Raw genomic sequence first — 14,175 nt, forward strand, 5'->3', positions numbered from 1 at the left:
CACAACTACTGAAGCCCGTGTGCCTAGAGCCCATGCTCCGCAACAAAGAGAAGCCACCACAATGAGAAGCCCATGCACTGCAAGGAAGAGTAGCCCCCACTCACCACAACCAGAGAAAGCCCACGTGCAGCAACAAAGACCCAACGCAGACAAAAATAAATAAATAAATAAATTAATTAATTAATTAATTAATTTTAAAACAAACAAAAAAACAAATGTACTGTCAAATATATTCAGGTTATTCCTGTTGATTCCACTGGGAATTTAAGCATTCTCCAGCAGCTCTGCTTAGTCTTTAATTAACATAATCTTTATTATTAATTGGTTGGTTAACGAAGTTTTTAATTAATTCAGCAAAATGTTTATTGTGAACCCACTAATTCAAAATATTGTGCTGACAATTGTAAAGAATATAAAATAGAATAAGGTATTTACTCTCCTCTTAAGAAGCTTAACTTCTTGTTGGGGGCAAACATGTATACAGTTAACTATAACACAGAGGAATGAATTAGATGCTGTAAGGGAGATATTAGCAAAGTGGAATAAGAATATAGCAGAACAATTGTAGTAATGCCAGCTGGGCAGAGTGGTAAAGGCTATATCATTTGTGGCAGAAAGGAAGAAGAACCAAAAGAAACTTTTTCTATATATAGAGTAGTTAATAGAATTTCTTCACAGGAAGTGGAAGTTGGGGAATTTAAAAGGTTTAAATGATTAAGATGCATGTCTGGGTTATTGGGAACCCTCAGAACAGATAGTCATTTTTTCCCTATAAGGGGATTTTTGGGGTACATAAAGTTCTGAATTGAAGAATCCCTGTAATCATTATTACGTATGGATATCTGGATTAGATGGAGTCTACCGAACAATTAAAATCAAAGTTCTGGCATGCCAAGGAAGCAAAAGCAGGTAAGTAGCCTTTCTAACAGAATTCTCCATTAATAGACTTACTTCTTTTTGGGTTTGCTAACACAGTACAATAGATTGTAAACTTTGATGAAAGAGGGGGAGACACAGGAAGATAACTTCTTAATTTATGTAAGTATTTTTAATTTTTATATTAAAGGTTTATCTTATGTTCATTCATTGACATTTTCTTTTGTGTTCAGAGATCACCTAAATAAAAAGGTAAACAGCCAGGCAGAAGTTCCTTAAAAGACAACAACAAGAGAAAAATGCTCAAGTTGGCCCAAGTTGCAGTAAGAATGAGTGGTAAAATATTTCTGTTCATTAGAAGCCCATAAACTACTCCTTTCAGAGCCTTGAAATCCTGAGAATAAGTTGAGTTGATGTGAGGGTGCAGTTTTAACCAGTTATTGTTGCTTTTTTGGTTGAAATAAGACTTGGAGTCTCATTTTATGAGTGCCTATGTTATTTTTTCAACATCTGGTCACCTTATGATATGCAGCAGCTAATGGAGCACAGGATGTATATCATTGGATAAATAAGAACACTATTTTTCTTGAGGGACAACACATATTCTTGGGACTTTTATTGAGTTATGTTTTACTAGTCCTAAAATATTTAGAGTTATATACTTAAAAGATACAGAGCATAGGTATTACATCCACAGAAAGTATTTTAGTCAGTGAATGTTCAATGTAGCAGGTAGAGATGAACTTAGCACGTCTTGTAGACTGAACTGGGAACAGACTCTTCAGCCATAAAATGCACTTAACAGTCTATTTAATAGTGGTGAGGTCCTTGAAAATGCAATATCCATGCTAATCTCACCTTTTTCTAAATCACAGATGAAAAATAGGTCAGTTAGGCAGAGCCTTCTCTTTCTATTTAAAGTGTGACATTTAATCTATTTAAACAACTACCAAAACTTTATTAATTCAATGTAAGATAAGCGTGCTGAGAAAGTAGAGAAGTTTATTAAGAACACAAGGTTTTCCAAAATTTGATCTGGATGTCTTAGGTTTTAGGACTCAATAAAAATCTCTACTTGGTGGTTTTGATCAAATCGGTACCACCAAGGAGAGACCAGGAAAAAAGCAAAGCAGAAAGTAATTAAATCTTACACTGTGAAATGGCTTAAAGGAACTGAGTATTTTACAAAAAGTAAGAGGCAAAAATTTAAAAAGGAGCCTCCAGAGAAAGACTTTCCACTTCCCTGATGCCTCTAGGGAAAATTCATTTGGGAAGAGAAGTATACACAGACAGGAAAGCTTCCAGCAGAGAACAAACCAAGGAGTCAAATTAGGGCTTAATGTAACTAGTGCATTTCATTTAAACCACAGTGTTCTGTAAAAGTCTATGCAGAGGAAAATGCAGGGTATCTGATAAATCGTAATTGCACTTCACTGGGGTCTATTTTGGAGAATGACTGTTCACACTTTTCTTCTCCAGCCCCCTCATTTATTTGAATAGGATTTAGTACTCTCTGGCCCCACCCTCACAATCAGCCCAAATGCATACCTAGGATAATGCAATAGTTCCAGTCTTTCCCAAGAACAATTATAAAGAACAAGAGCTCCATTATTTGGATAGTAAACACAATGATACTCTACTACAGCTTTGTATAGGGGTTTTGGGAAAAACTTGCGGCTGTTTTCTGTTTGTTTGTTTTTAATTTTTCTTATCATATGTTCTTGGGTTGCAGGTGTCAACTGAAGGGAGAGGATGTTTTCCTTTTCCTAGCCCTGTTCTCCAGATCCTGAAAGAAATCCTAGAGGAGAAAGGGCACCCAGAGGTTATGAACTGACTACTGTGGATTCAATGACCACTGTGGATTCAATATTAGTTCTGTTCAGTTCAGCTCTTATTCCAGAAAACTAACTCCATCAATTATAGAAAATAACTTTTTATAGATAGTTTTTTCCAAACCTGCCTTCACTGCATATCCAGAAAGGATTATTTTCCTTCACACTATCAAAGCACCTAGGTTCTTCCCTTCATTTTATGAGAATCATTCAGGTGATATGTAGTAGCTACTATTATTGGGCACATGTGGTATCTCATTTAGATTTTTAAATCCAAGTTCCTAGAGGCAGAGTGCTACTACTGACAATATCTGCCATCTCCTTTCTCATTACAACCAAACCCAAAACCCACTGTAAAACAAAATGGTGATTAAAAAAAAAAAATCACACCCTACATATTTTGTGTCCTGCCCCTCTCCTCAGTGCTCTTTTTTAGTTTGGTGATCTTTTTAAAAAATTGGTGAGCAAAAGCTAGGAAGCAAAGGCTTTATTTTGTGACTTACCTGTTTTTCTGGTACGGACTTTCATTCTTTACTATAAATAAAAATTTACTTAAAAATCTGACTTTAAATCTTGATGTATTTACTGTAAAATTTACAAGTTGGAACCTCCTACCATCTTGATTTATATGATTTTAAAACGGAGTTCTTATCATTTCCCTCGGGGAGACTTTTTGGTTTGAATAGTTCTTACTGGCAGGTTGCCTCCTTAATATTTAGCCCAAATTTTCATTTTCAAAGACCATTTTAGACAAGTACCATGATAGCTCTAGCCAATGGATCTGTGGGCCACATAATAGAGTGTGACAATCCACTCAGTTGTGAAAGACACTGAAGATAAAGTAATAAAGTTGCATTTGTGTTATCACATTGGCTTTACAAATCTACTTAAACATTGGCCCATCAGTGTTTCTCATTATTGGAAATTATAGATGTTTATAATTCTCCAAAATATGTTGGGCTAAGTTATATCATATATTTAAATTTAAATTCAAAGTCCTGGACTGAGAGGGATGTAGATTTGTGACACTCCTTGGAGGTTTGGGGGTCCATGAACCAATGAGTATATTGCATTGCCACATTAAAGATCTCTTTTTATCTGTAAAGATATAAGCACCATCCTATATTTTAATAACCTTTAAAAACAGAATTTTAAAATCTTATGAGTTTATAAAGCTTAGACTTCCATTCCAAATTATATCTGTGGACCTTTATACATTTATATTTCTTCTGGCTTATTTGAATAACATCTGGATAAAAATAAATATATAAAAATGATGTTCTTAGAATTGTTCCTAGATTCTGTGACAATAACACCATTCCAACTATATGGCAGGAACATGTATTATTTCTTTTATGGTCCAAATTGACAAAATTATATGTATGATTATGTACATATATACAGTTGAAAAATCTATTTGTATGAGAGTAATTCCAAGTGGCATCTGGAAGTGACAGCAAAAATAACAATAATTTATATTCTCCTGGGCTGTATACAATACTGGTCTATAAACACCTTAAGGGCAGGTTATTTATTCAAAAACTATTTGTTGAATAAATGAATATATCCATAAGTAATTATAAATGAACTTGATTAGCTTCATTTAAGCAGTAAAGAAATTTAAATAATTATACTTTCACAGTAGATAATGCAGTTTTATGTTGATTCCACTTTGGTCTCTTTCAAATCGGGGCTTAGTTTCTGAAGTTCCCAAAACAGTTCATCTCATCTATAAGGCTATTTCGTGGTTTGAAACAAGGGTGATTCTGTGCGTGTGTGTGTGTGTGTGTGTGTGTGTGTGTGTGTGTGTGTGTGTGTGTAAAAAGGGAGAGGGAAGGGAAGGGAGCGGAAGGAAGAGGGGGAGAGGGAAGAGAAAGGTAAGTTGAATACTCTATAAAGAGACTCTTTCCCGTATCAACTATTTGGCTACCCACCGGAATAATTTATATAACAAAGACAGAATAACTACTTGATTCTTTTTCTTTATTTACCAGTTTTCAAAATAATGAGTGGTTTGCTAGCTTCCTCCATTGGTGACCTTTTCTTTTTTTTAAAGTATCTTTACGAGTGCATGGACAATGTGACAGACAATTCATGTTTGATGTGTTTCAATCCATTGTAGTTATTATGCTTACTGATGCTCAATATGTCCCATCCGTGGCCCTCGGGAGTCTCTTCAAGATGGCTCTGGAGTCTTTCTGACATTGACCCTAGTAGTCTTTGATAGTTTCCTTGATACCTGGTGAACAAAAGTTTCCAGATTTATTTTTATGTATTTCTTTTCCAAACCTGTAATTAGCTACTTCTCCTGTGATCTCCCTTTCCTTTTTAGTAGAAATGGTGTTTCAAGACTACAGTCTGTATGCTAAGGATGCTCATTGTTATTGAATTGGTCTTTTTTTTAGTCCTTTCAGTAAAAAGAGCTAGGAAATATTTCCTCCCTCCCTCCCTCCCTCCCTTCCCTTCCCTCCTTCCCTCCCCTTCTCTCTCCCTCCCTTTTTTCTCTTCAGTAATTAGGTAAAATAAATCATAAGTTCATATTGATACTTAACTTCTATCTTACACCTTTTACTCCTTTCCCACACCAAGAATCCTGGTATCAAAATACCCAGATGGTAGAATCTGAATATCACACAAATCTTCATTTTCTTTACCCCACTTTACACATACAGTAGTCTTAGAATAATAACACTAATCCTAATGCCAACAGCATGAGTTACTAACAACAATCATTTAATTTTTTTTAACAGATCTTTTTTTTCTTAGGGTATATTGCGCTTGGGATACATCATTAAATTACAGTGTTTTAAAGTCACTTGGAGGAATTCCCCAGTGGTCCAGTGGTTAGGACTCCACACTTCCACTGCTGGGGGCCCATGTTCGATCTCTGGTCGGGAAACTAAGATCCCTCAAGCCACGCAGCATGGCCAAAAACGAAATAATAAAGTCAGTTGGAACATTTATTCTCTGTGTAGTTGAGGCACCAATTGGATACACATTGTATCCAAATTTCTTTTGTTTCATTCTATTTCTGGTTTGGGGGATTTATTTTTTTCCACTTAATTTTGTTTTATAATTAACTTAATTTTCAAAGTTCATAATCATACTAAGGACAGTCTTCATCAATATTTTGTCTTTTTTTAGGGGTGCAAAAAATGAAAATTACTTGAAAATGAATGAAAGTAACTAAGATTCATGTTCAATTATAGTCCTGACATCTATTTGCTGTATTTCTTAGGGAAATTACACAATGTCTCAAACCAGCATTTCCAACAAGTGTGTTTCATGAACCACTCTGTAGGGTGGGATGTCAGAGTTGGGTTGGGGTGTGGGGATAGGATTTCATGGTTAATGGCTGAAAATTCTGTATTCTCTTGGAGAGTCATGACTTATAATAACACACAAAAGCCTCTGAGAAAACCTGGAGTAAAGAATCCTTTTTTAGATTTGTGTAACCCACTGTTTTCAAACTTATCTCTATATCAAAAGATCGTCCCCATACTTTTCTTTTACCTTTTTTTTTTCTTTGACAATAGGTATTACACTGAATGACAGTTCTGTGGAACATACTTTGGGAAATGTTGATCTCAAGTTTTCTTGTGTGTCCAAAGATGATAATAATACCTGTTCTACCATTCTCAGGGTTATTGTGAGGATCAAGTGAATTGGATATGCACAACTTTTAGCATATAAAAGAGAACACTATTTTGCCAATGGCTATATGGAAATTTGGAGGTTCGCTCTAACTCTATGCTGCTTAGGTGGACTTATTCCCCGGAGGAGACAAAGGTGTGATGAAACCTGGAGATTTCAGAAGAATGGCAAATGACATATAAGGGTCAACTGAGGAAGATGTACAGAGAGGAAAAAATTATTTCAAAGAACATCTATGATCAGATGAATGGTTTTCACCTAGAATCAGGGAAGTCCTGGGCTTGATATAGAAAAGGGCTTGTTTTCTTAATAAGTGGAAGTGATCTAGGGACAGGACTAGAAACTACTATAAAAGTATGATTTGTGTGAGGAAGTTTGCCTAGTACATTGAGTATTCAGAGTACCTTTGATAAGGTATGTACTAGTTTGTTAGGGCTGCCATACAGAAAATCAGAGACTGGGTGGCTTAAACAACAGAAATGTATACTCTCATACTTCTGGAGGCTAGAAGTCCGAGATCAAGGTGTCAGTGGGGTTGGTTTCTTCTGAGACTTCTCTCCTTGGCTTGTAGACTGCCATCTTCTCCAGGTCTTCACATTGTCCTCTGCGCGTGGGCATGTCCGTTGCCAAATTTCCTCATCTTATAAGGATACCAGTCATAATGAATTCAGTTCTACCCTAATGACCTCATTCAAAATGCATTTACTGAGCATCTATTATATATAGGCACTGGACATTCAGAGGTGATAGTACCTAGTGGAGGGAAAGAGCAGGAGGAGGTATATAGATGTAGTGGTGGGGCAGTTCAGGTATGAATTAGAGGTTTTGACGTTCCTTCCACTATTTATTCAATGAACATTTTAAGCATCAACTTTGTTCTAAATACTGTGTCAGAAGCTATTGGGTTGGGAGGCAGAAAGGAGAGACTGATACCAACTGTCATCATTTGAAGATATATCTTTTAACACGTATTGATATTTCTGAAATTATATGTGTTTTACAATCATAGTAAGTTTAGATGGTAACTTTTGTTTCTCTCTCAGTGGTGCATAAAATAGTGGTGCTTCTTACAACTGACAGAGCCAATTAGATTTAATAAGACATGATTTTTGGTCTGCCAAACACATTTCTTATTCACAAGATGCTTAATATTTATGATCCTGTGATGTACTGGATTTCCTCCTACCCATGTAATATCCTTCATCAGCTTGCCTTTTTCCTCTTGGCCTTAAATATGTGTGTACTCAAGTATGGTTGTCTATTTTCTTTTTGTACCATCTCCATGTTTCTTCAGCCAAATGAAAGATGTTCATATCTCTATCTTCCGCCCCAACTTCTTTCCTGGGCTCTGATTCAAAACTGGTACTTGAATATTACTACTTTGTTGTCTTGATGTCACCTCGAACTTAATACAATCCACCATATTTGCCTCCAAGCCAGTTTCTCCTTCAGGCTTCTCTAGATCTTTCAGTTCTGGTAATTCAGACTTGACACCATGGGAGCCATGCTTGACTTTCCCCTCTCCTTTGTTTCACTTCTACATATCTACTGTGTTACCAAGATCTGTATATTCCTCCTCTGGCATTGATCTCTTCCTTTCCAGTTCCACTATTGCCATCTCAGTCCTGGCTCTTGTCTAATCATGCATGGACTACTAAAAAGATTTCTACTTCTCCCTCTGATTTATCTTATCCCTTATTGCTACTTTAAATTTTCTCTAACACTTTACTGTACACTTGCTAAAAGTCATTACATGCTAAGTCATTCAATGGTCCCCTTACTGATCACTGAATAAATTCTGAACACCACAGCCTGGTATTCAAAACTCTCCACAATTAGTCCTTTCCAGCTTCATCACCCACCATCTCAACTGGAGGAAATGTTCTGCACTTTTCAACTGCCACAACTTTGGCTTGAACCATTTCCTTTGTCTAGAGTCCTATCTCCCATCCTCCTGGCTTATGAAGGCCCAGGCTTTCCTTCAAAGCTCAGCTGACTTCTCCAGGGAAAGCATTTCCTGATATTTCTTAGTTTACAGTCAACCCTCTTCTCTGAACTCCTACAGTACTTAATGCATATACCAGTAATCTGACATTTAGCATCTGTTCTTCTATCCTTTTATGCATGAAAATGACTTTCCAATGAGAATTAAATCTCTTGAGGTCAGGGACTTGGCCATATTTCTTTATATTTTCAGGGCCGATGGTCTTTTAAATACAGTAGGATGAAATTTTACTTTTGGAAGTTTACCTAGCCCACTCAGTCATTTCATAGATGAAGAAACCGAGATCCAGAGAGCTGTTCAGATCCACTTAGTATAAAGCCATAGCCGAAGCCAAATATTTGCTGGTAGTTACGGATTACAGAGGGGTTGGCTTTTACAGAATGGCAAGATTCAGAAGGGGGATCTGAGGGCATTCTTTGACTAAAGGAAGGGAATGTGGTTATTACTTGCAAGTTTGGGCGTAGGTGATCCAAGCTGACTGATGGGGATTGTGTGGTGGCTACTGGAGGGCAGGGCTGCTCTTCTGCATCACCAGCAGTCTCTCAAAAATGGCTGGACGTTCAGTACTCTTTCTTCCATGAAGTGACTTCCCAGCCTTCATACCTTCTTCTTCGCAGACATGTAGCTTGAAGAAAGTAAAGCAGGTTGGCTTTCTGGCTCCTCGAGGGCACAGGTCCAGAGGAAGATCTCCTGCTCGCTGGTGAGGACTAGCCATGGGGCTGTCCACTGTGGGAAGCGAGCCAGGACGCGCCCCTGACAGGAATCCGTGGACTAAGCAGCCGCTCTAGCCTTGGCCACGATCCCAGGAAAGAAGAGCAAGGGGCTTTCCACCTGCCCCAAGCCTCACCCGGACGCCGGGCCTCTCGGGTTCCAGCCGCTGGTGCTCCGCCTCCGAAGCCGGCCACCTCCTCTCCGCGCCTTTTCCCCGCCCCACCCCTCACGCTCGACGGGCTCGCTCCCGCGCAGGGCACGCGGGCGGACCGCGAGCACGCGGACGCGGAAGGAAGGCCGGCGGGGCACTCCGCCGCGGGGGCGAGCGCGCAGGCGCCTTCCTGGGACCGGCTGCGACGCGAATCCCCGCGTTCCGCGGGCGGCGGGGTAAGGGGTCGGCTCCCCGCCGTTCTGGGGCGCCTGGCCGGGGTGGGGAGAGACTGGGGCTGGCGGCCCGGCTCCCGGCACCGCTTCGCTCAGAGGACCGGCACGCGAGGCCTCCGCAGACCAGCCCGCAGGCTCGCTTGGGAGTCGGCTGGGGGACGCGGTGACGGTGGGGGGACCCTGGGCTGGAGCGGCTTGGCACCCTTGTTCCTGCGGTCCTGAGGGTCTGGCCCGCCGGAGAAAGGGAGAGACACATCAGGAGGGGTCCCTTTGGCGAGACGTGCTCACCTGGGATAGCAGTAGTCCCTGGCTGTGGTGTCCACCTGGGGGAGGGACCTTTCAGACTGAAAGGAGCAAGTTCGGCCCTGGGACGTGGACGGCAGACTTTTTTTTTCTGTCCAGACGCACCCTCGGGGCAAAGTAGGACGGAAAACTCCTCTGCTGCCCGCGTGGCAACTTCGTGGCGCGAGGATGGGTTAGGAAGTTACTGTGCTTTGCTTTACAGATGGGAAAAGTAACAACCCTTTTTACTGCTCAAGGAGAAGAGATCGGTTAAAAGTCTCACATAATATCTTTAACCATAAAGGACTCAGTAAAATTAGGTACCTTCTTTCACACACGAAGATCTCCGTTCAGCAAATATAATACTTTATGAGTACCCGCTTTCTGCCAACATTGCTCTAAGCGCAGGGAACCGAGCCACGACTAAGGTAGGAGGATCCCTACTTGCCTGGAGCTTATATTCTAGCTGGCAAATACATGTAATTTCCTTTATACTTTTTAATTGGAATATAACATGTACAAGAAAATACTGTACACAAATCATAAATTGTAACTAGTTGATTTATCATTAAGTAAACACATCTTTTAACCACCACTCAAATCAGGAAGCAACATTCACAGCATCTTCTCAGGAGACCTTCCTGGAGACCTCTCCCAATCGCCATCCCCTTTCCTCCCCAAAGGTAACCTCTTTCCTGATTTCTAACACCACAGATTAGTTTTGCCTATTTATGAGCCTTTTGTAAATGGAACCATATGGTGTGTATTCTTTGGTGTCTAGCTTTTTAAACTCAAGATTATGTTTGTGAGATTGTTTCATGTTGTGTGAAAATATAATTTCTGATAGTGAAAAGAATTAGGAAGAAAATAAAAGAAGGTAACGGCACAAACAGTAAGAAGTGGAAACCTTAGTAAGGATGGTTAGGGATGAACTTTCTGAGGGGATGACTTGAGGTATAAGATGAATGACAAAAGATTGGCCAGTGAGCTGGCTTAAGAGCATTCCAAGCAAAGGGAATAGAATTGGAAAGGAACTGAGGTATGAATGAAATGGGCAGGTTCTAGAAAGAGGGAAGACCTTGTGGGAAAGTGGGAGGAGATGAAATTGGAGAGGTAGGCAGGATCTTATGGCTGAGGTATTTGGATTTTATTCTAAGCGTAATAGATGCCAGGAAGAGATGTTTTTGATGTCCTTCAGTTTCTAACATGAGCCACTTGTGGAGGATGCGAAGGCCTACCCATTTTACTCATTAAAGAAACCCTACAAAAGTGGCAATACTTGTCACTTACTGGGGATTAGGACATGTTGGGAGACTAAATCATCTTTTGTATTGTCAGGATTTATATTAATTTAGACACATAATATGCATCCAAAATCAGATTTAAAACACAGTTTAGAAATTAGTTATTTGTTCTCCACTCTAAAACTATTCTTTTCAAGTTGTTGCTTAGCTTCTGCTTGAACCTTTCAAAGAGGAACTCCTTTCTCAAGAAGAAGCTTATTTAATTTTTGGACAGCTCTAGTTGTTAGAAAAGTTTTTCTAATATTTAATCTAATATTGGTCATCAGTTCTGGGTCCATACAGAACTGTAATTATCATCTGTTATCTGTTGCTTCCCTTTAAATACTCAAGCAGTTGATTTTTTCACATTTAAGTGCAGAACTTTGAATTTATTTGAATTTATCCCTGTAATGATTTCTGGAGTTAGATTTGGTCCATCATAGATGTTGTCCAAATCTTTTTGGATATGATTCTTTTATCTGTCAGCTGTTCCACCTTTGTGCTTCTTTTTTTTTAATTTTTAAATTAAAAAAATTTTTAAATTTATTTGTTTACTTTTGGCTGCGTTGGGTCTTTGTTGCTGTGCGGGCTTCCTCTACCTGGGGCTACTCTTTGTTGTTGTGGTGCACGGGCTTCTCACTGAGGTGGCTTCTCTTGTTGCAGAGCACGGGCTCTAGGCACACAGGCTTCAGTCGTTGTGGTTCGCGGGCTCTAGAACGCAGGCTCAGTAGTTGTGGCGCACAGGCTCAGCCGCTCTGCGCCATGTGGGATCTTCCTGGACCAGGGCTCGAACCCATGTCCCCTGCATTGGTAGGTGGACTCCTAACCACTGAGCCACCAGGGAAGCCCCACCTTTGTGCTTTTAACAGACTTGATCAGAAAAGTTCCCTGGTGGCCTAGTCGTTAGGATTCCTTGCTTTCACTGCCGGGGGCTTGGTTTCAATCCCTGGTTGAGGAACTGAGATCCTGCAAGCCACGCGGTGCAGCCAAAAAACAAAAAAACTTGATCAGCATATTATTAGTTAAGCATTATGTTCTTTTAAAGTTTATTATGATTATTAAATGTCATTGGTTGTCTTATTTTTGTTAGTTAAGGTTCCTGGGGAAGTACTTAAATATGATTATCTGGAACTGTGGATTATTGATTTAACTTGTTTGTATTAGTGATTTAAATTTCCAAGATGGAATATTAGTTAAGCTGTATTTTTAAATCCAGGAATTAGCATTTGTAAAGTCAATTTTAAACTTGATATCTCAGCAGAAAATAGTGTTGTATTGCAATTCTGAAATATATAGTGCAATGCGTTGTTAAAAGGGGCTTTTCGAGTTAGACTAAAAAAGGATTTGAAAAGTTTATAATGGCCTATAAACTGTGTCAAACCTGAAATCAACATCGGAAAGTGATTTAATTTTAATTTCTCCTCCTACCTTACCTCTGTGGTAAAATTTCTAATGAACAGTGGAATGATCAAAGGTGGATGCAGTAGGAGGGAGGAAAGAAAAAGGGAATTTATATAAACCAAATTTGAATAATATATTCACATAGCCTTATTAAATGCTTTGAGTCATTCTACCTGATTGAGATGCTAGACTTATTAGTTCTAGAGTTGTCCCTTGCTATTTTTAAGTAAGAAAATACTTTTTTGACCTGTAGGTAGAATATGCCAATTTTTCCCTAAAATTTTCATTTATATATTAATTGCATTTTTCTGAATATATGTAAATTAAATTATATCCTGTGGTTAAAATGGCCCATGATTTTTCAAATCTTTGAACTTTTAGAACCCCGACCCAATAGGGAAAAAGTAAAAAAAATGAAGCATGTAAGTGGTTAATTGTATTTTACTGCTTTTGTATTTTCTCTTAAGAGTTGGGGCTATTCTTATTGATTCTTACAAAGGTTCATTCTTTAGAACGGAAAGTTGGTGTAGTTAGTTCAAGTATATTTTGGAAGAAAAGAAAAATCAAACTACGTAAATTACTTTAGTGGAAGATTTTCTCAAGCTGAATAGAAAGATAAAAGTCCTCTTTCTGTCTATACCAAAAGTAAAATCACCCCTTTGTTTATCTTTGTGGTCTTGTTTTTACCTGTAGGTGAAAATTCTCTGTTTAGAACTGACCTACTATCTACATATCTCTGCTGTTTTTCTTCACTCAGACATATTTCCTTGTGAGAGCACATCCTTACTATATCTTTAGATATATTGAGTCACATTTAATAGGGAGAGCTACCTTTTGAGGTACATTTCCCAACTAGAGGACTAGGGGATAAGGAACTTAAAATTATCCCCTTTCCTCGATTCCTTGCCTCCGCTTCCCCCACTTCTCCATCTTTCTACTTGGTTTAATGGGTTTGTTGTTGTAGGTACTATGCTCAGCTAAATCTTGGTATCTTTTTTCTTTTTTCCTGCAGGCTACTTCTTCATAGACATAAAAATCAATATTTAACTGGAAACGAAGCATCACTTAAAATCCTCTCAAATTCCTAATTCCAAAGAATTGATAACATTTCTCTGATCAAGAAAAGAAGTGATTGACTGCGTGTTAAGAGTATTCCGGCATTGGTCCTGTTATTTTTCCTCTCCCTAAATTTGAGAAGAAATATGGAGAAATGCTACTTGATGACAGCTGTTGTCTTACTAGGACTAACAGTACGGTGGACAGTTTCTCTTAATTCTTACTCAGGTAATGCATTTTTCGTTTAAGATAGGTAAATAATTTTTTGAATCAGTTTTCTTGTTTGTTTTTTGAGGTTTTTAGTTTTTGGTAATACTTTATAGTCTTCTGACCGGGACAGAGAAGAATTTTAGGTTTTATTGGTGTAGTCAAGAAAGTACACTTAAGTATCTAATTCTAATAAGTAGAATTTGTATAAGAGCTAAATAGAAGCATGGGCTTTGTGATAATGATAAAACAAAGATGTGTTTTAAATGGGAAGATGACAGGTTGAGAAACAATGATCTATTAGGCATTGAAGAGAGAAATGAGCTAGTACTTCAAAGGGGGAGCAGAATCAAAAGAGGCTTTTTTGTTTGTTTAGGGTAGAGAAGGCATGTTACTACATTGAGAGGAAGAGACCAGTGGAGAATAAGATTGGGGACGATGTGAGAGAAAGGGAGGAGGAATTGATGGAGTGTGGTCCTGGAGG

The 14,175-nt window shown here is 38.7% G+C and overlaps 1 protein-coding gene across 2 annotated transcripts in view; it reads left to right on the plus strand.

The window, feature by feature from the left end:
* Positions 1-9,350: 9,350 nt before the first annotated feature.
* ALG6 (ALG6 alpha-1,3-glucosyltransferase) overlaps positions 9,351-14,175 on the plus strand; it is a 60,500-nt gene continuing 55,675 nt past the window's right edge. The window contains exons 1-2 of one of the 2 annotated variants that reach the window (XM_036854064.1): positions 9,351-9,465; positions 13,441-13,712. In XM_036854064.1, coding sequence (XP_036709959.1) covers positions 13,631-13,712 — 82 coding nt within the window. In that variant the 5' untranslated portion in view covers positions 9,351-9,465; positions 13,441-13,630. Of the gene's footprint in view, positions 9,466-9,554; positions 10,173-13,440; positions 13,713-14,175 lie in introns of those variants that run through there. The other variant, XM_036854065.1, reaches the window with a different exon arrangement.

This window comes from Balaenoptera musculus, chromosome 1 (assembly GCF_009873245.2).
Source record: "Balaenoptera musculus isolate JJ_BM4_2016_0621 chromosome 1, mBalMus1.pri.v3, whole genome shotgun sequence".
NCBI lineage: Eukaryota > Metazoa > Chordata > Mammalia > Artiodactyla > Balaenopteridae > Balaenoptera > Balaenoptera musculus.